Below are 25,541 nucleotides of genomic sequence, written 5' to 3'. Positions count from 1 at the left end.
TTAATGAATGTATCTCAATTTATTGTTTCCATGTCATGAGATGGAACTTCCTTGCCTGGAAGCCACCTCTGAATACAAAGTGTCCAGTGAGTCAGCATGAGATCCCCGATCAGAGGGATGGATGCTGCTTAGATTCCATGGGAAGGAGTGGGCATCAGCTTCCCTGATTTCAGTCTTGGTTGAGAAGGTTGTTCTCCCTTGCTAAGATGGCTGGCTGGCTTCAGAAGCCAACGTTTAAGTGCTGTGTGTGCACTTATGTGCACAGGCCCCTTGCATCATCCTAATCCACGAAATGTCAATGTCATCAACAGTCTGAAATAGGTCCTGTCTGAAAGGGCGAGACAAAGGCTTGCGACTTCAATTTGCCAGACATTGCTGCAATTATAATACTGAGCCACTTATTAAAAACTAAGTGGTTTGTCCTGTAGAAAAGGGCAGCATGGAATTGTCAGTGTCCCATTGGAAGAGGTGATCAATTTCCTGGAACGGTGGGAAACAATGGCGAGGAACATGACCTTGATCTGCTCCATCACAGGGCTTGGGGTTAGGACACTCGGATGATCTGTGTCATTGCTTCTTCATCTGCTTGGTTTGGATCCTAGAGACAAAGGTTAATAGTGATTAAAATCCTTTGCGAAAGTAATATGGAACTCAAGGCTCTCACTTCTCATCACCAAGGGGAATAAACAAAATTCTGCTAAGTAAACCAAAGGCCATGAATGCATCTAAGTTTACCTACATGGATTAAAATGCAGCTTCATAAGGAAAGAAGATAACAAACCTCTGTGTAAAAGGACTGTTAAGTCTGACCTGGCATTCCACTTCCAAACATTCCAGAGTTGACACTGCATCTCTTTCCTATGAGAACCTATGTTGTGTTTTACCTTTCAAGTTTAAGGGTCTTTAAGTGGCCAAAAGAAACCATGTCACGTTGTATTTTTGTGCCATGATTTTCTGATCATCATATTTAAATACTAAGCATTTAGCGGCTGGAAAGGACATTGACATTTGTGTTAATGCACTCATTTAGTAGATAAACCTGAAGCCTGGAGGATAAAATGATTTGCCTGGACTAGAGAAAGAAAGTTAGTCAGCAGCCCAGCAAGAACTAATGCCCAAATCTCTTGGCTCTCATTTCACTATTTCTTAACTATTTCCCTTTTCTTTTCACTAAATTCTGCCTGCCTCCTCTCATTTAAAACCTGCAGTGTTAACATAGGGATCAGTCCTTGGAAGCTTTATGCAACACTCCACAATAACCGCCTTCAGTTCCTCCACACCAAAGCTCTGAAGCATCAACTGACATGATCTAAGAAAAAGCTAAAAGATTTCTGGAGGTGGCAGGACTGCAGCGGGGTCTTGGAACAATGAGTAAGAATAACAACCAGCATTAACTTAGCCCTCACCATGCACCAGATAATGTGCTAAGCAGGTGCCCAATATGACTTATTGTATGAAATCCCCACAACGGTCTGATGGAGTATCAACAGCAAACTACTTTACAGGTAAAAGAACTCGGGCCAAAGGAACCTAAGTAACTTGACCAAGATCCTACTGCTAGCACACAGAATCAGGAGTTCCTGGCATAATGCCCACAGATGGCACTCTATAGCCACACACTGCATGAACAATGAGAAAGGAGGGGCTCCCAGACTACAGGAAGGAATTAACAGCATTGCAAGAGGAGTCTGTGCTCCTGTGTGGAAATACTGAGGATTCCCAGTTGGACACTGAAAGAGGTGAGGAGGCCAAGCTGCTTAGATGTCATACAGAAACAGTGTGGGATCTGATGCAGTAAAAAATAAAAACCAGCATGCATCCTTGAGCAGGGGACCAACATGGTTAAAAAAGCACTACCTTCTAAAGACCGATTTGGTGGTAGTACAGGTGGGATGCAATGTCATACAGAATAAAGTAGCAGGAAATGGGAGGAACCATGAACTCAACACACATTTACCGAGCGCTTGTTCTGGATTGGGTATTATGCTAAGTCCAATCAATGTAACGGAGAACAAAACAATACTCTACTCTCTACGCAGCTTACAGTCTAATGAAGGAGATGTTCACTGAACAACGACACAAATAAAACAAGTCGATTATGTTATGATGCTCAAAAGAAGAGGAAGATGTGAAAAAAATAATGAGATTGAAGAGACCTACTTGGGCTCCAGCCTCAGATTTAAACCAAGACCTAAAAGATAAAAGACAGTCACGCTTTATAAATTAGCTATTTTCAAGACAAAGGTCCTATGGCAGGAGACAGATCAATGAACAGTACAGCAAGAGCATAAAGACCATGAACAGGAGGAAATGAAGCCAGATGTAGGCAGGAGCTCGATCGCACATGTGCCTTTTTGGCCACGATAAGCACTCTGGATTTTTGTCTAAGGGCAAGTGGGAAATGGCAGAAGTGGAAGGGTTTAAGCAGGGCAGTGATGTGAGATGACACACAGTTTAAGAAGACCACACAAAGATGTGAAGAATGGACTAGAGAAGCATAAGAATGGAAGAAAGGACACCAGCAGGCAGCTGTTACATGAACTGAAGCAAATAAAGTATTTCTTCAGGCTGATGGCAGCTGGAAGGGAAAAAAATGTTGTTGACTAATTCAGATTATTATTTTAGAGGTAAAAACAAGAGGACTTTTTCAAGAACTGGACAATTTAAGCTTCAGCAACTGGGTGGATGGACAGGTCATTTATTGAATGACTGATTTAGGAATAAAAAATAGAATAAAAATCAAGAGTTCTCTTTTGGATATACTGACTCAGAAATGCTGATAAGTACAATCAGGGGAGTCAGAGGTAAGAACAAGTGAAGTACAGCAGTTACAGTAAGTTCTGGAATTGCACCGGGTTTGAATTTCAGGTACACCATTTTATTAAGTATTTTACCTTGGGCAAACTACTTAATCTCTCTAAACCTCAGATTCAACTGCAAAATGGAAGTAAGAATTCTTACCTCATGGGCCTTGAGGCTGCTCTAAAAAGTCAATGAAAAAAAAGTTCTTAGAAAAATGCTTCATGTAATGGCTGGCACATAGCAGTTAAGTGTTACCTGCTGATGGTCGTGCTGTTACACTAGAAGACAATAAACTTTTTCTTTTAAAATCAAGAAAAGTGAGAATTATAAGAAGGAATTACTAGGAATAACTGGCAAAGATGAGGAAGAAAGGGCACACGACTGAACACCTTTAGTACTTTAAGGCAAAAAGGAATCTGAGAGAGATAACACTGCATTCAACTTAAGAGAATGTAGTTAGTTTCTAGTGTGAAAGTAAAAAGAGGACTCTGAATGCTCTTCCCAAGAAAATACAAGGCAAAAAGAAAAGAATGAATGTATTATCTACTTACCTGCATATGGGGACTATCCTTTTCCTTTGGAGAGAAAAATCGTCCACCTTCACCCCGCTTCCGAGCCATGGCGTGACGGTGCCGAGACTCGTGCAGGTATTTCTAAAACCAGAGAAATAAAGGTACTAGTTGGAAGCAGCACAGTTATCTCATGCACAGATTCTATTTTCTGAAGTTCAGGAGAGGTGTCATCAGAGCCACCAGGGGCAATTATGACCCTGAATTATAGAGAGAGCTTTGGAGGAAACACTGGCAGCAGCTGATCATGTATTAACTCTCATAAAGACATGAATGCTAAACGAATAATAAAGATTTCCCAAAGGTGCAGCAACAATCCCTATCTATCCTTTCCCATACACATCCTCTCCTTCACCTCATTAACAGACCAAATTTTAGTTGAGCATATGATTGCTCAGTAAAAAACACACAAAAACCAAAACCTGCATTTTCCTGCCTTGTTTGCAGGCTTAAGTGTGGCCATGTAATTAAGCTCTGGCTAATGAGATGTATGGAGCTTCTTCAAAGTTTCCTTGAGAAAGAGTGCCTTTCTTGTTCCCTTTCTACCTAGTCTGGAGCTCAAGCAGTCATCCTAAACTGTGACTAGCACACTAAAGCTATCAGAACAGTGAGACTGGAAAGAACATCATGAGGACTGTGGAAATGGCTACCAGCCCAGGACAATTTCTCTCTGGATTTCTCTTGTGTAAGGAAAAATTAAACTCTTTTAAGCCCCTGTTACTGTTTTGTTATGGTAGCTGTGGCCACACAGAGCAATGACAAATGCCAACTTGTATAAAGCTAATAGCTATTTACTTTCAATTGTTTGCCGGGTGCTTAAGGAAACAAACCATATAAAAGGTAATTTCAAAAGTAGAACCCTGCCCTTCTCTTCCTTCTTTCAATGTTATACACACCCTTCTTTCCTTTGGGATTTTTCCTTCTGCCTCTAGTTTAGCCCGGGCTTGCCTCCTCTTTAATATTCGGTGGTACTGTTTGGCGTTCACATAGAGAGGCTCTTCTTCGAGCATCTCTGCCCCAGGGAGAGGGATTCTTTGGATAGCAGGTACTGAGCCAGCACCGGGCACCATCTACACGAAAAGAAAACCACAGCTTATTAAATAGTGGCACGCAGTATGGACACAGGAAACTGCTTCTCAGTCTGTTACATTATTTTTTCTAAATGCTATAAAGAGTAGCTTTTATAGAGCACATAGTTAAATACAGATTCTTGGAGAACATTTACACTCAAGGTCTGCATTTTAAATCAAAATTTCAGAGGATTGTCATAGGGAACCCAGGAGCTATAATGTCCACCTATGACTCCATTTCGAGAAAAATCTGCTGCCATCTAATGGTCAGGAACAGTAATTATAGACAATGAAATAGTACAAAGGTAGGTTGACCAAAATGTCTAGTTACATAATTAGCTACTTAACTTATTAAATAATTTAAACCTAATTTTTCTAAGCACACTAAAACTAAAAACACTACTAAGTATATGAGGAAACCAGTAACAGGTTTCCATGCCCCATTCCCTTCCCTACTAAAACAACTTTGAACTGGATGTGTTGTTTCTTCTGGTAACTTCCTCCACCTTTGTGTGCAGGCTTCTACTACTTGTTCTTAATTTACCCATTTTAGGTATTGTGTCCTGCCATCCATTTTGGACAGGAGGACTTAGCCTCCACTTACCCCACTACTCATCTCTTTCCCTATCTTCTCAATGTAGTCATAGTATACATGTTTTGGTTTTTTTACTGACTACAATCTGATTTTGAGCTTACTTTTTATTTCACTTGCTGTGGGCAATATATTGCCCACTTCCCAAAGATTAGTAGCCTGTGCCTTCGTTATTTGAATTCTGAATAAGGTTACTCAAAAGTAGACATTTCTACTGTTTATCCTCTGCTCTATCTCTAGCACCTAGAATAGTCCCCAGCACATAACAGGGGCTCAGAATGAATTATAATGCATTAATATTTCTTGTAGAAGTAGATCTCTGTAAATGCCTTAAGGATCAATTCAACCCCAAGGGGCCAACATTATCAACAAGCTTTATGAAAGACATCAAATTACAAGTCCAAAAAAATTGACAAAGAGATATATGGAAAAATAAATGACAGAAACGGTGAGGTAAAGAATCTGTTTTCTTACCATGACCATCCCTCCTGAATTGACCACATTGCCTGCCACTGGTAGTGTCACAGTGACAGTCCCTTGCCCACTGCTGGTTGTGTTGGTGTTGGCTCCTGTCTGAACGATCTGTGCTCCTGCCAAGCTGGCTGCTGGGATGGTGATCATGCCTGAAACAGGGACTGTAACTTTAAGAAAATAAAACATAAAACAAACAAAAAACAGGTACACAGAAAGAAGGGAACACAGTTAGTCCCTCTTCTATCTGGCACACACTTATTTACCCTGGAAAAACATACTGAACAGCACAAAGGAAGAAGCACTCTCCTACTCTCTGTGTGGTTTGCTACATGTAAGCCAAGTGATCACTACCTTTGATATTCTAGTCACTGTCTGGATTCCAGTTCTGATAAAATTATCCTTCTAGTGGGTACCTCCCTAGGTATTCCAGTTCAATAGCTGGTGAGAAAATTGGAGGCCTCCTCTTCTAGAGGTCCGTCTGACTTCAGCTATACCACTGTTTTTGTACATATGAATAATCTGTTTGGGATGGAGATTTTACAAATTTATAATTTATCCTAAACTGACAATGACTCAACCTGCTAAGCCAAGCACTCCATGCCCCAAACTATCACCAGTACCACTTAAGGATTTTGTTCACCATTTCCTGTTTGAGCCCTGGGCCCAGTCTTGTTCGGGTTTTCTCCTGAGTTACAGGAGAGCACACCTAGTGCACTCACTGGAGCTTGTATACTGGTAAATTTTAATCACAAGTCAAAGGTTTTTTGTTTTTGTTCTTTTTTTTTTTGGAGACAGCTTGCATGGGTGTGAGTAGGGGCCGGCAGAGGGAGAGGGAAAGAGAGAATCCTAAGCAGGCTCCATGCCTAAGCATGGAGCCCAACTTGGGGCTTGATCTCACAACCCTGAGATCATGAACTGAGCTGGAATCAAAGAGGCTTAACTGACTTGATTTTATCCACCCAGGTACCCCCTCACAAGTCAAACTTTTGCTCACAGACTCAGATATCTTTTCCAGATTTAATTATCTGACAGAGGCTTCCAAAAGCTCTCAAATTCAGTTTGAGCCATCTCCTCTTCTCTGAAGTCCATTCTCCTCCCAAGTCAAACAGATTTCATCGCTCCTATGTTTATGTACTATCTATTCCTAGAACATACCTCTATAAAGCCTTGACACTGCATTTATGTGGTCACGTATGTGTCTCCTTTAATAGAGGTTCTCTGAGAAGAAAATTCTTTCTTAGTGAAGTGCTGCATACATAGTGGGCATATAATAAGTCTTTTGAGAAAAAACTAATAAAGTAGACCAGAAAAAAGAAAAAAAAAACCAAACCTGTAAGTAGCAACAACACTAAATGCCAAATTGACTTCTGGTCTGTTTCTTCCATTACCAATAACGAAACTGTATTTCCAATCTTCTATTTAGAAACATTTTTTTCCCCCAAAGAGGTTCAAGCTTCTATAATTCCTAGGAACAGTCTTTTAACAACCACAGTAGGATCGCCTACAAATGTTACCAACACTTGTATGAATGACAAGAAAACAACAATCAATGGAGATTTAGAAAAAATTTTGCTATTCAAAAATATGTTGTGTGTGGGGCACCTGGGTGGCTCAGTGGGTTAAAGCCTCTGCCTTTGGCTCAGGTCATGATCCTAGGGTCCTGCTCAGCAGGGAGCCTGCTTCCCCCTCTCTCTCTGCTTACCTCCCTGCCTACTTGTGATCTCCGTCTGTCAAATAAATAAAATCTTTAAAAAAAAAAAAAAAAGATGCCCCCCAAGTCCTACAGAAATGCACAGGCACACTTACCTTGCTGTAGAATGGTGCCATCTGCATTCACTGGCTGATAGACAATGGTCTGCCCTTCGGCGGTCTGTGCCACTTGCTGTCCCTGGACAGCAATCTGCTGCTGGGTCTGAAGGACAGAAATCATGATAATTTAATAGATTCCAAAGCTACCACAAAGGACCATTCTTTTTAAGAAAAGAAAACAATAGCATTTTTTTATGGTTTTCTTCCCCACTTCTATACCCGTGAAATATTTGGCTCAGCTGTCTGACCCTTCCCAATCAGTTATGCTCTTGAGTTAAGAGAGATAATGGGAATTACCTGGGTCTGCCCAGCAGTGACTGCTGTCTGGGGCTGCTGAATGATGATCTGCTGGGTCTGGCCCTGCTGGCCCTGTACCTGCACAGCCTGCCCACCCTGGATCTGAATCTGTCCAGGTGGGACCAACTGTATCTGTGCAAGAGAACACAGAGAAAGGTTAGTACCCTGCTGGCACTGGTTTCTTTCAGTCCTGGAGTATTAGGTACCCAAGTTCCTCTTGAGAAAGCAAGAAAGGCTCTGAAAAGGAAAAAAAGAATCTTGTTCTGTTCTTTATTATAAATTAGGTGTAAGTTGTTTTCCATTCATGAAACAATGGGGGAACTTTGGCTGCTGTCAAGATAAGGATGATTTTAAGGAATCAAAGTCAGTTTTAAAAAAGATGATAGATAACCATGCCTGCATGGTTTATATTTATTTTAAAAGCATATTCATTAAAAATATATTGTGAAGTATTTTTCATAGGTAAAAGAATATTATATATATATTCAAAATAATTCTTGAGAGAGTAAGGGAATACAGATGCAACTAGAAGACTGATTATGTTTTGATAAATGTTGAAGCTGGGTGGTAGGGATTCATCATACCATTCTCTTTGTTTTTGTCTACTTAATGCTCCCTATAATAAAATCTTGAAAAAAAAAAGTTATTCTATAAATGTATATACAAAAACTTTAAACATACAGAAAAATTGAGACTATCATATTAGAAATCCATGCAGTCACCACTCAGATTTCACAAATTAACTGCCATATTTGCTTCATTTAACATTCCCTTCCCATCTAAAAATTATTCACTGTATTAAAATGTGATCATCCTCACAGAGCATTTTACACGTCTACCCATAAAAACCTATCCATAGGTTTTAGTTTAGAAGTTTCCCATAAATAATACATTCTTTTTGCAAGTTTGATCTGAGTATTATTTCAACAGACTTGAGTTTTTTCCCCCTTTATTCTGTTACTGTAATGTATTACACTGATCAATTTTACTATGTGGAAGCATCTTTGAACTCTGGGAATATATTCCATTTGATCATAGTGTGTAATTTTTAATATGCTCTGGATTTGGGTTTGCTAGTATTTTCGGGAGGCGGGGGGGACTCTTGCTTCGATGAGCTGAAGACAGACACTTAACTGACTAATCTACTCAGGTGCCCCATTGATTGATTTTTTTTTTTTTTTTTAGAAGAAGGCCCCACAACTGTCATGGAGCCCAGTGTAGCTTCAACTCACAACCCTGAGATCAAGACCTGAGCTGAGATCAAGAGTTGGATGCTTAACAGACTGAGTTGCCCAAGTGCCCCTATGTTTATTTGCTATTAGCACTCCGAATGTACCAGTTACTGCCTTCTGGCCTCCAAACTTTCTGATGAGAAATCTGCTAACAATCTTACTCAGGATCCCCTGTAAATCACTTTTCTCTTGGTGCTTTCAAGATTCTTTATTTGTGGCTTCCAAAAGTTTAATGGTTATGTGTCTTGCTGTGGGTCTCTGAGTTCACCTTCATGTTTTTCAACAGATTTGGGAAAATTTTCAGCCATTTCTTCAAATATTCTCTCTGCACTTTTCTGAGACTCCCACAATGCATCTGTTGGCACACTCGATAGTGGACTCACAGTTCACTTCTTTCCAATGTTTTCTTTTTCTGTTCCTCAGATCCAATCACTTCCACTGCTTTACCTTCATCAATTCTTTCTTCTATCTGTTCAAATTTGCTCTGCATCTTTCTCGTCAATTTTTCATTTTCATTATCGTACTTATCAGTGCCACAATTTCTTTACAGGTTTTCTATCACTTTATAGGTTTTTCCATTTTGTTCATACATTGCTTCCCTGACTTTTTCAACATCTTCTTGTAGTTCTTTGAGCATCTTTAGGGCAGTTATTTTTAAAATGCTTGTCTTATAGTAAATCTATTTTTTAAAAGGATAGTTTCTAGATTAATTTCTTCCTCTGAATGGGCCACACTTTCCTTTTTCTTTGTAGGCCTTATGACTTTTGTTGGAAACTGCATATTAAATCAAATAATGTAGTAGCCGTGGAAATCAAATTCTTTCCCTTCCCTGGGATTTGCTGTTATTGTTTTGATTGTTGTAGGCAATCTCTGTGCCAAAAAATCAGCCTAAGGCATAAATTCAAGGCCTTTTCAGGTCTTTTCTGAGCCTGTGACTGTCCTTGAGTATGTGTAGTCCTTTTCTAATTTTTCCAAATATTCAACTTCTTTTGAGTGTCCTAGTTTCTAAAGTTAAGCTCTCAAAAAGGGGAAAAAGAGAAAAATGGAGGGGGCAGGAAAGGGTGCTGGCTTTTAAAAAATCCCCTAGCGGTCACTTCAGTTAGAGGGAGAGGGACTTATACAACAGAGGGGTAAGGTGTGACAACATAGGCTGCCTCCTCCTTCGTCTGCACCTCTGATCAGAAGTAGCAATCAGTGATCCCTGATTTTAGAGGATGGCATCTATTTTGTTCATCTTGGCTCCTATAAGCTGCCCAGAGGTTGCTTTAAGACCTGTGTGCAGCTACCTGCTAGGCTACTGGGTAGCTGCTATTCTGCTAAGAACTCAAACTTACTGAAATTATCTTCACTATAAGTCTATGTCTCCCTCATAAGTAAAAAGCTTTCAGTAGACTCGAGAGTCTAAAATAGTTTGTATCAGATAGACACTGCCAGTGCGATTATTGTGTAGGGTGGGGAGACAGATTCCTGGAATGTCCTGCTCTACCACCTTCCCAGAATCCTCTACCTAGGTCTTCTTAACTCTTTTGCCAAATACTTAGCTCATAGTTGGCACTGAGAAAGTGGTGGCAAATACATAAACAAGTCAACAAATTTATTTAGTTATCTGAGTCTATTTCCTGAGTTTCAAACAGCAAGGGATACCTGCTATTAGTCATTTGGATTTCCTTTTCCATCTATTCATATTCTTTGTTCATTGTTTTATCAGTACATAAACATTCTTTATGTATTTTGGACACAAACCAAATTATGTGTGTTGAAAGTATCTCCTGCTTACCTGTACCATGTCTTTTATTTATATTTTGATGTATATACATTTTCATTTTGAAGTAGTTAAATAAATTTTGTTTTTATTTCTTTAAAAAATCCTCAACTCCACAACATAAAGAAAATTCTCTTGTAAATAAAATCTCAAAGTTTCCAAGTATGTTTGTTTATATTTATACTGTAAATCTACCAAGTATATAGTATGAGATAGATACCATGCTTTCTTTTTCTCGTTCATTCTTACACCACTTCTTCACTGGTATTTTATACTATTTTCAATTATACATTAACTCCCAATATTCCTGCATTTATTTCTTCACTCTCTACTTTGGTTCCACTATCCTTATTAAAAACCAGGGATCTTAATTTAAAATTAAACACAAATTTAGCATGTATCTGAACATCTGTACCTTTTCTAAGGGGATACAAGTTTCAATGGAATTCTAAAATAGAGCATGCAATTCAAAAAAAGGTTAAGGAATACTGTTCTGAAAGATATGGTTATTCAAAAAACACTAATGAGAAGCAATCTCTAATAAAAAGGGATTGAAACCTTAAGCATTTTAAGGGAGGCTAAGGAATCATACCTAGAGCTTTATACATGTTAACAGAAAAGAATTTCTCCAGGGTGGTTTGATTACTTACAGTCCTACTTGGAGGGAAGGGAATGAAATAAATACCCCTTTCAAAGTCTCTTAAAGGCCAAAAAATTCCCCATAAAATCACAGAATTCAGAGCTGGAATGAATCCTAAACATCACCTGATATAAAATGCATTTCTGGAAGAGAACACTGACAATCAAATGACTTGGCTAGGATTAGAAATCCTGTTTTAATGGCAGACCTGGGAATGAAGTCAGGTCACTGCATTCACTGTACACAGTTCCTAGCATTATACCATTTTCACTCAACAGTGGAGAGGAAGGTGTGGCAAGGGGGTGTTGGAGAGGAGGCAATGGGAAGGACAGAAATGAAATAGCAGTACAACACTGCGGCAAACACACACACACAAAATATATTTAAAGCCTCATACATTTATGCATGGAGCAATGTGGAAGCTATTTTTAATCCTAACTACAACTCTATCTTGGCAAAAATATGCCAACGGCCTTAAAAATGATCTTACCCTTTGCTCAAGCAATCCCTCCACTCCAAAGAAATTACTCTAAGAATTCAACTGGAAAATAAAGCAATCACACTCAAATACATTTATAGTGACCTTACCTATAGAAACAAAAAACCAAAAATAAAGCAAAACAAAAAAATCCAGAATACACTTTGCAAGGAAAGTATACATAAAATTACAAGGGTTTATATAAAAATTAATTTAGATTTATCAAGTAGTATGATCATGGCTGAGTTTTTCAACTATTAAATTCCTCCAGAATAACTAAATCATTGGGATCATTTTAACTGTTAAAACAAAATACAGATACACTAGGAAGTTAATAATTCTCCCTTGCCTCTGCCTCTATGCACATAAACATACCCATGAGTGTTTGGCTATTCATTACAGAAATCCCATAGTATATAATTCTCTGCAAATTATTTTTCACTAAAAATACTTCAATATCTATTACCCCTCATCCTTTATAATAAGGATAAAATGCTCCATATATGAACATATAGAGTATGATGTATTCAACAATTTCTTTATCCTTATTGATGGAATGGACATATAGGTTACATTTTTTCTTCTAGTCCAATGCTACAATGTTTTTGCACATTTTTCCCTGTACGCGGGTGCTTTTCTTCTTACACAACAGATTCTCAGAAGTGGGGCAGAAAGAGCAAAGGTTTATGTTTATATATTTAATAGTGAGATGCCTTCAGAATTTGAAATTACCAATAATAATGTTTCCTTTTCTCTACATCTATTACAGCATTGGACATAAACTCTTTTTAATTTTTACCAACTCAATAAAAAAAATCCCTCTAGTTTTTACGAATCTGACGCTACCGAGCTGCGGTCTTATTTTACCTTTGTTTTCTGTTTCTGAATCGGTCTTTCCAGTGGATTTACCTAAGCACTTTACTGGTCTGTTTACAAAATCTGCCTTTATTTACCCTTTCTACATTTTTGTTAATTTTCTACTTCGTTAATTTTAACCTACTTTTTTGCTCATTTTGTTCTTTCTTCCTTTCTCTAACTTTTTAAGGGAAATACCATTCATTTTTCAGTTCTTTTAAAATAAAAGTATTGGGGTGCCTGCATGGCTCAGTCAGTTAGGTCTGCCTTCGGTTCAGGTCATGATCCCAGGGTCCAGGGACTGAGCCACATGTCAGGCTCCCCGCTCAGCAGGGAGTCCGTTTCTCCCACTCCCTCAGCCTGCTGATCCCCTTGCTTGTGCTCTGTTGGCAAATAAATAAATAAAATCTTAGAAAAAAAGACGTATTTAAGGGTTACACATTTTGCTCTAAGTACAGCTTTAAGTGTGTGTGATGGGTTTGCACTGAAGCATTTTTTTCTCATCATTTGCTAATCCAAATTATAAATTACTTGGAAAGAAATGAAAGGATAACATTCCTGACCAAGAACAGTTAATTTCCAAAGCATACTATAAATTCCCTCAGTTGACAGAAGTTCCAAAGAAGATTAAACCAATGAATTATTTCTAATAAACTAGACTCTCATCTTTCTGTATTCTTTATATACTGATTAAATGTCAAGGACATTTAAGTCCTTACCAGAGATGTCCCAATTTCTATAATTCTTTTGTCACTGGTGGTACACAAGTAGAAAACTGACTAATTTTGTGAATGTAGGGTGGCAAATGATTAAATGACAAATCAACAAACAGTTTCTAACAAGCTCTTCTTTAAAAACTCTACTCTGATATTCTGTCTGAACATTTTTTTGCATTGCTCACCTGCTGCAAACCCTGAGTCCCAGACACAGGTACTTGCATGATGGTTTGACCTTGTCCACCAGGGACAGCTTGGACCATGATGGGCTGGCCAGTTGATGTGATTAATTGGCCTCCACTGACCTGTACCATTAATGGCTGCCCTTGAACCTAAAAGGAAGTAAGATAAGAACAATGAAATAGCATAAGACACAAAATGTTGTTTTTGTTTTTGTTTTTTTACCAAAGATAATCACTGGAACTATTCTGCTGCCTTGGTAGAGGGGTAAAAGGTAGAAGAGACACTTAAGAAAGTAAGTCTCAAGTCCCTGTCTTCAAGTTATCTTCTTCAAAAATGCTCTATCTTTGACTAAACGCCAAGTTGAACACTTTAAGGTCAGATATAATGAAGTATATCCAGGATTTTGAGGAAGTCTCAACAGATACAAGGCATTTGTCATCAAATACAGGCTAAATCCATGAGAAGCACTTGATCAAAACATCCAGACTATGCGCCTTTTGAGACTAACATTCAGGTCTAGTTTCTAGTAAAGGCTGGAGAGGAGGCAATGAGAGGGAAGGCTGATGGTGGTGATGGTGGATGAGTGCAAATTCTACATAACCTGGAAGGAATAAATCAAACCACCCAGCAATGACTCCAGAAGGATGGGTAGCAAGCAGCTCTGGAAGCTTATGCAGAAGACCCTTTCTCCCTATAGTCTCTCAAGCATAAATGAAATATACAACTTTTATTCTCTGTATCACTCTGGGAATTCTAGTCCTATGGTTGTTTCAAGAGCTCACTAGGGAAGGCCTAGAAATATTTTCTGATCAGTTTTCAAGCTCTGTGGTGAATTCCTCACACTGGACCCTCCAATATCTGCATAGTTGTTTTAGTTTTAAAAGAAACAGTGATAAATATGGGAAGTAATACACTCAAGTGTACCAAAAAACTCCCAACTTTCAAGCTCCTATGAGTAAATAGACTACTTTAGAAGCCAGAGCATTACATGTGCTCTGTAACATCTTAAATCCCAATATAAAAACACCTACTAACTGACTGCATTCTGAAAGCCAAAAAAAACAAGCCATGTTAGAAATGAAATGGAATGTCCAAAAGAATAGCTACAAGTACAAAATTTTCATTTTCAGATTCTGTCCTTGTTTTGAGGAATTATTTGTTAACAGAACACAAGAATATTCATATGACTAAAATATGAATTCTAATTCTAAATTCTTAATTCCCTTGAAAAGTACGTTCAAATAATAGTAATTGGTTAAAAGCTCAATCTTCCCTAGATAAATAGATTAGATATTAAGGTGCCCTCTTCCTCACCACCACCATCACCACCACCAAATGCATCAGAATCTTTAGGAACATTTAAATCCTAACTTTCATAAACTGTTCATTGAGAAATTCCCCTTTACTTTTTAAAGGACTTAACAATCTGATTCTCTCATGCTTTCTCCCTTCCTTATCAAATTAAATTCCCTTTGCTACACCAATGTTCGCATATACTCCATCAGAAAGGATTGTTCTGAATATTTATTAAATGAGTAACTGAAAGAAGTATTAAAAATTCTCCAAGGGGCGCCTGGGTGGCTCAGTGGGTTAAAGCCTCTGCCTTCGGCTCAGGTCATGATCCCAAGGTCCTGGGATCGAGGCCCGCATCAGGCTCTCTGCTCAGCAGGGAGCCTGCTTCCCTTCCTCTCTCTCTGGCTGCCTCTCTGCCTATCTGTGATCTCTGTCTGTCAAATAAATAAATTAAAAAAAAAAAAATTCTCCAAAATAATGAGACCCCTAGAGGAAAGGTTTTCATCATTTACATAAAATGTTTCCATTTCTTTTAAATAAAATCTACATAAGTAAGAAACATAAATTTTAAGGCCCAGCTGTTCATAAGTTTCCTGCTACCCATCATCTTGAACTTCTCCCCTTACTGACATGCTAAATGTATACATGATAAATCATTTGAGACTCCAAGGAGCCCACTGTGTCTACAACATATGAATGATTACAAGGACACATGCATCAGACAAGAAGCCATACAGTTAAGAGCATGTTACATTCCCATTCCACAAGTGGTTAATGACAATACTGTTTTATGTATCAATAAGATAAAGCAAGCATGAAAAGCATGAAGAACAAGCTGATGAACTCTGAGATTTGAACATATTTAGGAGTACCTATAAGTTCAGCATTTTTTCAGCCTGATTTATGTCCAGAACTTACTGCATATTACCATCAGGCACTACACATGGCAAGTGTGTGGGTAGGGCTGAAGTGATTACGATGAGGGGCAGGTAACTTCCAGGTGCTTCGCAGCACTGAAGTAAGATGCCAGTTCTACATTCTAAGTTCTACTTTGAATCATTTCCATTCAATGGAGGAAAAAAGGAAGGGCACTCAAATTTTGCCAATTTCTCAAAACAATCATTTTCATCAAAGTAATCCACAGACACAGAAAAAACTTAGGCTTTTACTCTCATTTTTACATAGGCACTGGCCAAAATATAACCCCAATTTAGGATATTTAGCTTGGCAATACATAATGTTAGGGAACTGCTCTAATTAAGAATTCTTATAGGCTGTAACACCTAAGACTTATAGAAAGCATATTCCACCTCTGTCTGAGGAAGAGATATACGGTAATCTTTGCAAATGTAGTAATAAAACTGGACATAGTTTCCTCAGGAAAGGTAGTGAAAAGGCAGCAGCTAAGAGATTAACAAGATTCACTGATCAGATAAACCTTGCCAAGTAAAAGGATTATTCTGCAGCTGAGTTGCCCTTTTAATAAAAATAAACATAATCTAACCCTAGTTATTTTTTATTCCACTATGATAAATACAAATTGGAATTTTACCGTGCATTCTGATCATACAGCTTGAGATCTAAATAGATTCTAATGTCACTTGTAAGAATTTCTTACCGTCACTTATACCATTTCCTTCCCCGGTATTCCCAAAGAAACACAACAGCCAAATTCAATTTTAGAAAACTGATACTGGGGTCGCTATACGACTAGGCATGAAACATGAGGAAACTGGAATCTTATAAGCCTCAAAGACAAGTTAACAGCATCAAAAACATGCAACTGACTTTGCTATTCCTCCTTGAGATCCTACCACAAACAGCACCAGACATGAGGACAGGAGAAGTTCATGCAGGGCTTACAGAGAATCAGAGAGGGCACCACTACCTGGAGGGTCTGGACTTGCTGGCCTGAGGCGGATGCCACCTGGGCCTCAGTCTGCAACTGGACAGCAGTGACACCACCCTGCTGCTGAGAACAGGAACAGGAAGAGCTTGAAATGTGTCAGGAAGGAAATGGAGAGTTCAAGATATGAGATCACCTTACCTCTTGTGGGAGAGGGAGGGTATCTTCTTTCAACAGTCCCACCCAAGAGGACTTTTAAAATGTAGAGACTCCCTATACTGAAGCTGTTTTGTCACGGTAGCAGGATCAAAGATATTAGCCTTCTATCCCCAGAGTGAAACTCAAAACACATTTCCATGACTCAAAAACAATAGTTGTCCATCATTAACACAATTTTTTTTTTAAATGAATTCCTTCCTTCCAGAAATATGCATTTGATCCTTCTGCTTTGAGTTATCTTAATGCTTTTTATTTCCTCAAATGAGTTCACAACAACAAAGTTATCAGGTTTTTATAGCTTTGAAGCTATAGTGAAGAATTTCTGGGACTTAAATGTAATCACCATATAGACAGAATGAAGCAATCACTGTGAACCAAAATCATCTTCATGCTGGTTACTGCTCTCATGGCCCAAAACTAAGATAACTTCTACTCAACTGGATTATCTTTGAAGCAATGTTTTCAGTGATTTAACCTAATTTTTATATCCTTTAATGGTAAATTCTGACAGAACAAGACTTCATCCATCAGGGCGATCCTGTGAATAGAAGGTCCTTTGTGGAATCCCCTTCCCCAAGCAGGCAGCTGAAGGAAGCTGCCAGAGCCACAGCAGCTGCGTGTGGAAGGAAAAGCCAGTGAAGGAGTTTAAATAATTACTTTCTTTTAATCAAAAGTTGCTCCTTCTTTTGATCATTAGCTAGGAACAAGTTACCATCAAAATAGCCTTTGCACTCCCTACCATCTACTTTTCTGTATTCTCTAAGTTCCCTTTTGGAAACAAAACATTCCCCAATCTTGGCCTAAGGTCAAATAGATGCATAATGTCTTTTCTTCTAGGAGTAACACAAGTAAACTTTTACTAAAATAAAATGCTAGTAAAGAGCATCAGAAAATGTAATCTCTGTATAAATCTAAGAAAGCAATCTATCTTATTAAGGAATAAACCAATAGGGGATTCCTTTCTAGTATGTGCTTATTCGTAAGAGGGGCTAAGTATTAACCTCATGATGAACTACAGAATAAGAACTTTTCAGAATAAGCACCATGACGGATCAAATCAAAAAACAGTGGATTTCTTGGATGCTGACTATCTTGGTTTATCACTATGCCACAGCCTTAAAAGATCATAAAGTTAGCTTAATCAAGAAGAGAAACAACAAAACTGAATCCAGAAAAAAACCCCAAAACTCCTCATTTCCATCAACAGACCAGGTTTTGACTTTTAACAAAATGAAATGGGCAATTCAGTATTACACCAGGCTCCTGAGAAGAGCAAATTCTATGTTGTCACAGACTGAACACAGAGCTCATGAGAGAAATCCCAGCACATCCAATCTTCAAAAAGCATTCCGGCACAAGTCACCAGACCTATTATTCGTAAGATCTGGGACCTCTAAATAATTCCCCACTTGAGTGGTGCCAGTATGGGCTCCAAAGCTGTGCTGTTTAAAGCAGTTGTACTTCCATACCTGCTGCTGAATCTGTCCAGCCTGCACAACAATCTGCTCTGTCGAACTATTGCTGTTTGCTGTATACTGCTCCATGATCCCTCCAAGTTAGAATCCTGTCCACAGTGAGTTTCACTCAGGAGATCCTAGACGACTGCGAAATGCACTCCTATTAGAAGGGTTGGGAAAGAAACTAAGTGAGATTGTTAATAAAAGCCTTGCCAGATGATTAACATTGATAACTTAATGCTGTGCTTCATTCGAAAGTAAACAGGGTAAGAGAACAGGAAACACTCATTTTTGACATCATTTGTAACCAGGATTACAAGGCATACTCATGCCAACAATACCATAATGCCATTTCACATGTCTTCAAAGTGCTTTTAGTCATTTCTGATTGGCAGCCTTACCCTCAATACTACCAGGGCAACATTTCAAACCTAGAAATACTCATGAAACCACAATATCACGTTTTTAACAAGGCTTATTTAACACTGGTTTTAAGATCTGCATGTGTATTTCAGAAGATAAACAGTTCTTTATTTTGTAGGATATTCTTGCTGCGTGCCAATAAAATACCAAATGTGTTACTTTAGTTCGCTACATGTGGTCTGCAGTGTAAAACTTCATGGCTTATTATTTAGTAAGGAAATTACCCAGAACTGAAGTTAACCATTTTGCTTATCAAAATCTCCATAAAGTAGTGTTAAGAAAGCTCAAGTGAAGGTTTAGGAATTTCCATTTTAATCCAGCACAAGAAATAAAAAGCTATACTAATGGCAAAAATAATGTGTATAAATAGAAGGAAAAATTTTACATGACATATTAAGGCTACGAGTTTCTCCAGAAAGAACTTAAGTTTCCCCCATTCTTACATTTGAATGCCTACCTAACAGAGCTAATTCTATCCTACCCTTTATTATATAATTTTAACTTTTTTTTATGGCAATTTCCAAACCTATGCAAGAACAGTGATAGCCGCAGCCTAGATGGCTCAGTCAGTTAAGTGTCAGACTCTTGGTTTTGGCTCAAGTCGTGATCTTAGGGTCGTGAAGTCAAGCCCTGCTTTGGGCTTCATGTACAGCATGAAGTCTGCGTAAGATTCTCTCTCTTCCTTTCTTTCTGCCCCTACCCACATTAGTGCACAATCTCTCTCTAAATAAATCTTAAGAAGATTCTCTCCCTCTGCCCATGTGTGCGCATGCATGCTCTCTAAATAAATAAATAATCTTTAAAAAAAAAAAAAAAAAGAGTACTGAGAACATCATTAATGAGCCCCCACAGCCATCTCCAATTCTTACCCCATGGTCAATCCTGTTTTACACATCTCATCTACTTTGTACCCACCTCTGAATTATTTTAAAGTAAATACCAGACACTGTATTATTTCAAAGTTCTTTTTTTAAAAAAAGATTTTATTTATTTGACAAAGAGAGCACAGCGAGAGAGGGAACACAAGCAGTGGGAGTGGGAGAGGGAGAAGCAGGTTTTTCCTGCCAAGCAGGGAACCAGACATGGGGCTCGATCTCAGGACCCTGGGACCATGACCTGAGCTGAAGGCAGACACTTACCCAATGAGTCACCCAGGTGCCCTGTTATTCCAAAATTCTATCTCTATCTCTAAAAAGGACTCTTCCTTCGTCATTACCATCATGTCACAATATTGTTTCTATAGTATAATTAGAAAAGGAGTTAAGTCCCTAAATACTATCAAATATTCAGGCCTTGGTCAAATTAACCCTGCTCACTTAAAGACTTTTTAAAAATAAGAACACAATTAGATAAATGGAAATGGTACTTGAGAACTTTAGATAAACTTGACTCAAAAATTTAAAATTATACCAACTACCAAAATTACACCAATTACCATCAAAGGGTAATTCACCTTGGAAGTATGAGAAAGGTACATGTATATATAATCAAAATGTAGATAAATCTTCGCCCCCCATTTTTCTCCAGGCCTTCATAAATTCTAAAATTTGAATGATAAAGTTATGTGAGCTAAAATGAACTGCATATTATGTCAGCAAAGAAATGCACTACTCTCCATAAAGTCACACATGGTAGATGAGATTAATCACTTGTAAACTGTCTCAATATGGTGCGAGAGAAATAAAAATATATTCAAGTGCATGTGCAAGTATTTAGGAAGAAGTATATTTAGGCCTAAAATTCACCCTGAAATGCATCAAAAAATAAGATGGATTGATATATGAACGGATGGAGATACCTGATAAATCAAATATGGTACAGTGTTAACAGGAGATGCTAGGTGATGGGTATATGCTGGTGTTTATTGTAAAATTCTTTCAACTTTATTCTATGTCTGAAAATTTTTATACTAAAATACGTGTAGAGCTTATTACTCATCACCAAAATGGTATGCAGAGTAAGAGTGTAAGAGCCATAAATAAGTGATGGGATGACTGTGCCATCACCGCATACTGTTCTGTGGCCATATGGTTCTCTAACTCACTACCCCTGCTCTGAGGGAATGCTCACCAAGCAACTATCTGACTATAATTTGGATTTACATACAGATAACGCCAACAGAAAGCAAATATGATCAGCAACACAAATGAACTTGTTATTTCTCATTGCATACTGACAAAATGACTTTTTGATTTTTACACCAGTTCTCTTCGGAACCAGTTGACTAAGTCGGCTCCTGAGGTTCTGGAACAGTATAGAAATCGAGTTTTCAGCAACACTAAATGGCTCTGCCAGAGAAGTAAATGGTCCTCCCTAAACTATCTTGTCTCTAACTTCAGTAAAATGTATTTATGTTTATAAACTAATAAAATTAAAGAATTAAGGATCATGGTAACAAAAGAGCATAAGTGATTCCATTTACACGAAACTCAAAAAGCTGTAGAATTTGACAGAGAGAGAGAGAGATCACAAGTAGGCAGAGCAACAGTCAGAGAGAGAGGGGAAACAGGCTCCCTGCTGAGCAGAGAGCCGGATGCAGGGGCTCAATCCTAGGACCCGGAGATCATGACCTGAGCCAAAGGCAGAGGCTTAACCCACTAAGCCGCCCAGGCGCCCCAGAAATCTAGAGAGAGAAAGCAGGTCAGTGGTTCCCTGGGACTGGAAAGGCAGGGCAGGATAGAGGTGGGAAGTTGATTAGGATAGAGCATCTGAAACTTTCTGGGGTGATGAATATGTTTTATATATTTTTATCATGGCAGTGGTCGCATAGGTATATAAACCTAAGTTCATCAAAATGAACACTTAAAATGATTACCTTTTGTGTCTTGCTGTATCTCAATAAGTTGATTTAAAAAATTGGGATCATGAAGGAACATCTTCTTTCAACACTCCACCATCTGCTCCCCTGCCCAAATCCCCTTCCTGTATGAAATTTTTTCCATTACCACTAATTTCCAGAAATTTATTTTATGAAGGATACGAGAATGAGTAAAATAGAACATCATGCAGATTTTCCCAACTAGTTTATGCTAGTAATAAAAACACTTCAATCCACTGTACTTTGAAGGATAAAAAAAGAAGCGGTTCTCAATCTAACAGCAGCATTTCTCTTTCCCATGAATGAGAGATTCAGCTGCAACACGATACTGAGATTGCTAATGGTGAGTATGTACACAACCGGCTTCACAGAAGCCATGTGCTCCTACTACCTTGAGCTTCAGTCAGCAAAACTGCAATACAATGTGACATTGTCCATCCTCCAGTGCTTTTCTGTCCAACATTTGAAAAAAATTAAGTCAGCCAGATTTACTAAGTCTAGCTCTCAATCCTAACATAGTTTTGGATGTTTCTTTCTCGAAGACTGTGTATATATTCTTGCTAGCATGAAAATCCTCTTCCTCCCCGCTTCAAGGTGCAGAACCCTAAGCATAGCTAACTACCAGGAACCCATTCTACATGTCCCTACAAATTTAAAGCTAAAACTCCCAAAAACTCAACCATAAGCATGTGAAAGCCCTTTGAAATTACTATATTTAACAATCCCTACCAGGTAAAGATTGCAACAATGCCTTCAAATTTTCTTGCCCACAAATCACTGCAAACACAACATAGAAAAGAAGTAACTGCAACAAAATTTCCACAAATGCTTATCTTTATGTAACATAAGATGCACAGATACTTCCTATTGTATTGTAAAAAAATAGCAGCATGACCCACTAAATTGACTTCACAACTCAACAAATGATTCCTCATCTGTGTTTGATAAAAGACCAGAGAACTAAGGACTGTTCAGCTTCCCTACTGTCCAAGGGATTTCCAGACTGGAGTTCCTAATTTGTTCCTTGTGTCCAGTAATGAGGTGTCATTTGCCAGACACAATCCTGAAGGTTTCAGATATAAAAAGAAAACTCTGACGAAGATCTTAACTTCAAAGAGTCTTTAAGTTTGGTAAAGAAGTAAAAAGCTATACTGTAACCCTAAGAGAGAATAAAACAGTAACAGGGAGAAGAGACATTTCTTCCACCTGGGGATAGCTTAAGTCAAGGAAGGCTTTAGGAAAATGTAGCACCTGACTTGGTCCATAGTGTGAGCAGAATTTATACATGTGATGATGTGGGAGGGGTGGAGTACTCTTTATGAATAGCCAGCATAAAAACAAGAACAGAGAAATTTCAGGATAAGAATAGCAGACTAAAAGGCCCCATGTCAAGAGAAAGCTAGAGGCCAGAATACTACTTCTTGAAATTCCAGGCAAAGAAGTTCTTCAGCAGATAGGTGGAGGCTTTAGAGATGTTTAGCACAAGAACAACCAGACTATAATTTATAACTGCCTTTTAGAAAAGTCTAGTGAAAATGCCCAGTGGTTTCAAAGAGGCTCTGTATATCTATTTTTACATACCAAGGTTAAAACAATGTTTGGAAAACAAACATGTTCTAAAAAACATATCTGAATGCATCAGAAACGCATTCTAAAAAGTGAAAACAAAAAAAACCCTCTCCGAAGCTTTAGTAGTGGAGAGAGCACTGGACCAGGAAGAGTTTTCTGAAACTCATCAGTTTTATGACCTTTAATGTGCTCATAAAAATGGGCACCATATACTTAAGACTCACTGCACTTACCACGACTTAGAAGACACTTCACATGAATAAAAACTTTAAAAGTCCTGGGAGAAAAATCTTCCTTTCTTCCCCCAAATTCAGTTACCGTTGTACTGCAGAAGCCCAGGGTTCAGAAACTCGTTTTTCAGACCCGGGAAAAAAACACACTCCAGGATTTCTTCCATCTGAACCTCCAAAAAACAACTATTTCTGAAAATCCCTTATCAAGATATACCAGTCGTTTTACCACGTGGACTTTCCAGCCTAAATTCTCATGAGTACTGTCCAGTGTCTTCCCCCACCTTTCCCCTCAAACACAGCACAGTTTGGTGCCTCTGCACATGCTCTTCTCTGTGACTAATGCCCTTCCATTCTTTCCTGTCAGAAGAAAATCCTATTGTCCTTTAAGGCCAATGAAAAGTGTGGCAACATCGAGTGTTACACAGAGGTTGTTAGTACTCACACACAAGTAACTTCACAGAATTTAACTTGGCCTCCTTATAGCACTTTTAAGTATTAACTAGTTGTTCACTTGTTCATCTCCACCAGGCAGTACATTCTTAACTGACCTCTCCCTACTTTCTCCCCATCATATAGAGTGATGCTTGGTACATACTAACTGCTAGAGACATGGCTGTCAATGATTTCGTCTCACCCTAACGAAACCCACAACACCTTAAGTTTCTATAAATACCTGAGTAGAAAACGTTAACATGGAATTAGAAAGTATGCTAAAAAAAAAAAAAAAATCAAGAGATGGCTGTGGATTGAGCTAATGAGTCAAGCCTGACACATGCAAAGTAACACCGAAAAGTGAAAGGAAAAAAAAAAAAAGAATTCTACATTCCCAAAGAAGGGAGAGTTCGCAAGATGAGCAACGGGGAAAACTAATAATATGAGAAACAAGTTGTGCAGCCTCCGGGAAAAGGAATGCGCAGGGCTGGCAATCTTCTAAGAGTGAGGTTCCAGGCACCGAATGCACTGGCCGGCTGTACAGCCAGGACAAGAAAGGGAGACCGCTTGGTCGGACTCCAAGACGGAGGTGTGCGGTTCAGCCCCGGCGAGCGGGGCGGGGAGAAGAGGAAATGACGAGCCAAAAGGGGGTGGTAACGGCGCCGGGCCGGAGACCCGGGCCGAGCGTGCTGAGAGGAGGGGCGCGGAGGAGTAGGGGAGTGGGCGCACTAACGGACCCCCTCCCCTGGCCCGGGAGACGGCGGGGGCGGGCCCGCACAGCTCCGAGGCGGGGGCGGGCTGGCTTCCTCTCCCTGCCGCACTCGGGGCCCGGTGGCAGCCGCGCGTACCTTCCCCAGGCCTCACTCGCGACCCAGGGATGCTGCAGACAGGCAGACCCGACACTCGAAGACTAGGGATCGCGGGCCCCACGGTAGACTTCCCGTCCCGAGGGCCGGAGCACGGAGAGTGCAAGAGCGGGTTTCAGTTTTTTTGCTGGAACGATCTGGAGAAGACCGCCAAAGCCCCGGGCGTGCGTGGACCTGAGTGTAGGGGCATTCGTGGTAGGCAGGCCACCAACCCCGAGCCTGGGCCTGACAAACTGGGCTTAAGAATCGGGAGAACGGGGACGCATCCCCAACTGGCACAGGAATCCTGCAAGAGTGTGGACCCGGAGGTGCTCGCTCCCGAGGGCGCCATCCTTGCGCGGGGCGGCCCCCTGCAGGCCCCAGCCGGGAATGGCCCGGGGCACTCATAGGCCCTGGGCCGGGGCCGCCGGCCGCCCCGCTCGGCTAGGCTCAGCTAGACTCCCGGGGCTCGACGGGCGCCTGGGCCTCTCCTGAGTGGTCAGCGAGACCCGCCAATCGGGGCGCTGGGGCCGGCTCTGGGCCGCTGGATATTGGCTCCTCACACTCACCGTGCCTCGCTCCCCCGGTTCGCTGCCCGCGCTGATTGGCTCCAGTACCGGACCCCGAAACCCAATCAGAGGCTCCAGCCGCCGCTGCCGCCGCCACTGCCGCTGCCTCGCAAAATGGCGAACCCGAACAAAGGGGAATCGGGCCTCCCTCCAACCGCCTCCGCGCAGGCGCCTCTGAGACCACGCCCCCTAACCCCAGCATCGGGCTCGCCCCACCCCCGCTGAAGGAGCATCGCGCAAGCGTGCCCTGAAGCCACGCCCCCTTCCCTGAATTGACACCATTGCCGGCTGAAGGAATACGCAGGCGCCTTCTAGACGCGCCAGATCCTTAAACTCAAACACCGCCCTAAACATAGTA

General features: G+C 39.9%; 1 protein-coding gene across 11 annotated transcripts; it reads right to left on the bottom strand.

Annotated features, from left to right (window-relative positions):
- NFYA (nuclear transcription factor Y subunit alpha) lies at positions 1–25,496 on the bottom strand. Of its 11 annotated transcripts, none has more exons than XM_046004637.1 (10): positions 25,184–25,496; positions 18,307–18,439; positions 16,658–16,744; positions 13,482–13,628; positions 7,614–7,745; positions 7,314–7,419; positions 5,508–5,674; positions 4,268–4,441; positions 3,354–3,455; positions 1–598 (listed from the first exon to the last, which is right to left on the bottom strand). In XM_046004637.1, exons 2-10 carry the CDS (start codon positions 18,379–18,381, stop codon positions 545–547), a joined length of 1,044 nt encoding a protein of 347 aa, XP_045860593.1. In that variant the 5' UTR covers positions 18,382–18,439; positions 25,184–25,496; the 3' UTR covers positions 1–544. The 11 variants fall into 11 exon arrangements, with proteins under 11 accessions (XP_045860593.1, XP_045860597.1, XP_045860595.1 ...); XM_046004641.1 differs by having other exon boundaries at positions 5,508–5,656; positions 18,307–18,454; positions 25,184–25,491; XM_046004639.1 differs by having other exon boundaries at positions 16,661–16,744; positions 18,307–18,454; positions 25,184–25,491.
- Between the last annotated feature and the right edge of the window lie 45 nt (positions 25,497–25,541).

Source organism: Meles meles, chromosome 5 (assembly GCF_922984935.1).
Source record: "Meles meles chromosome 5, mMelMel3.1 paternal haplotype, whole genome shotgun sequence".
In the NCBI taxonomy this organism is placed as follows: domain Eukaryota; kingdom Metazoa; phylum Chordata; class Mammalia; order Carnivora; family Mustelidae; genus Meles; species Meles meles.
Note: the sequence above shows the minus strand (reverse complement) of the source record. Positions and strands in the feature narration are given on the sequence as shown.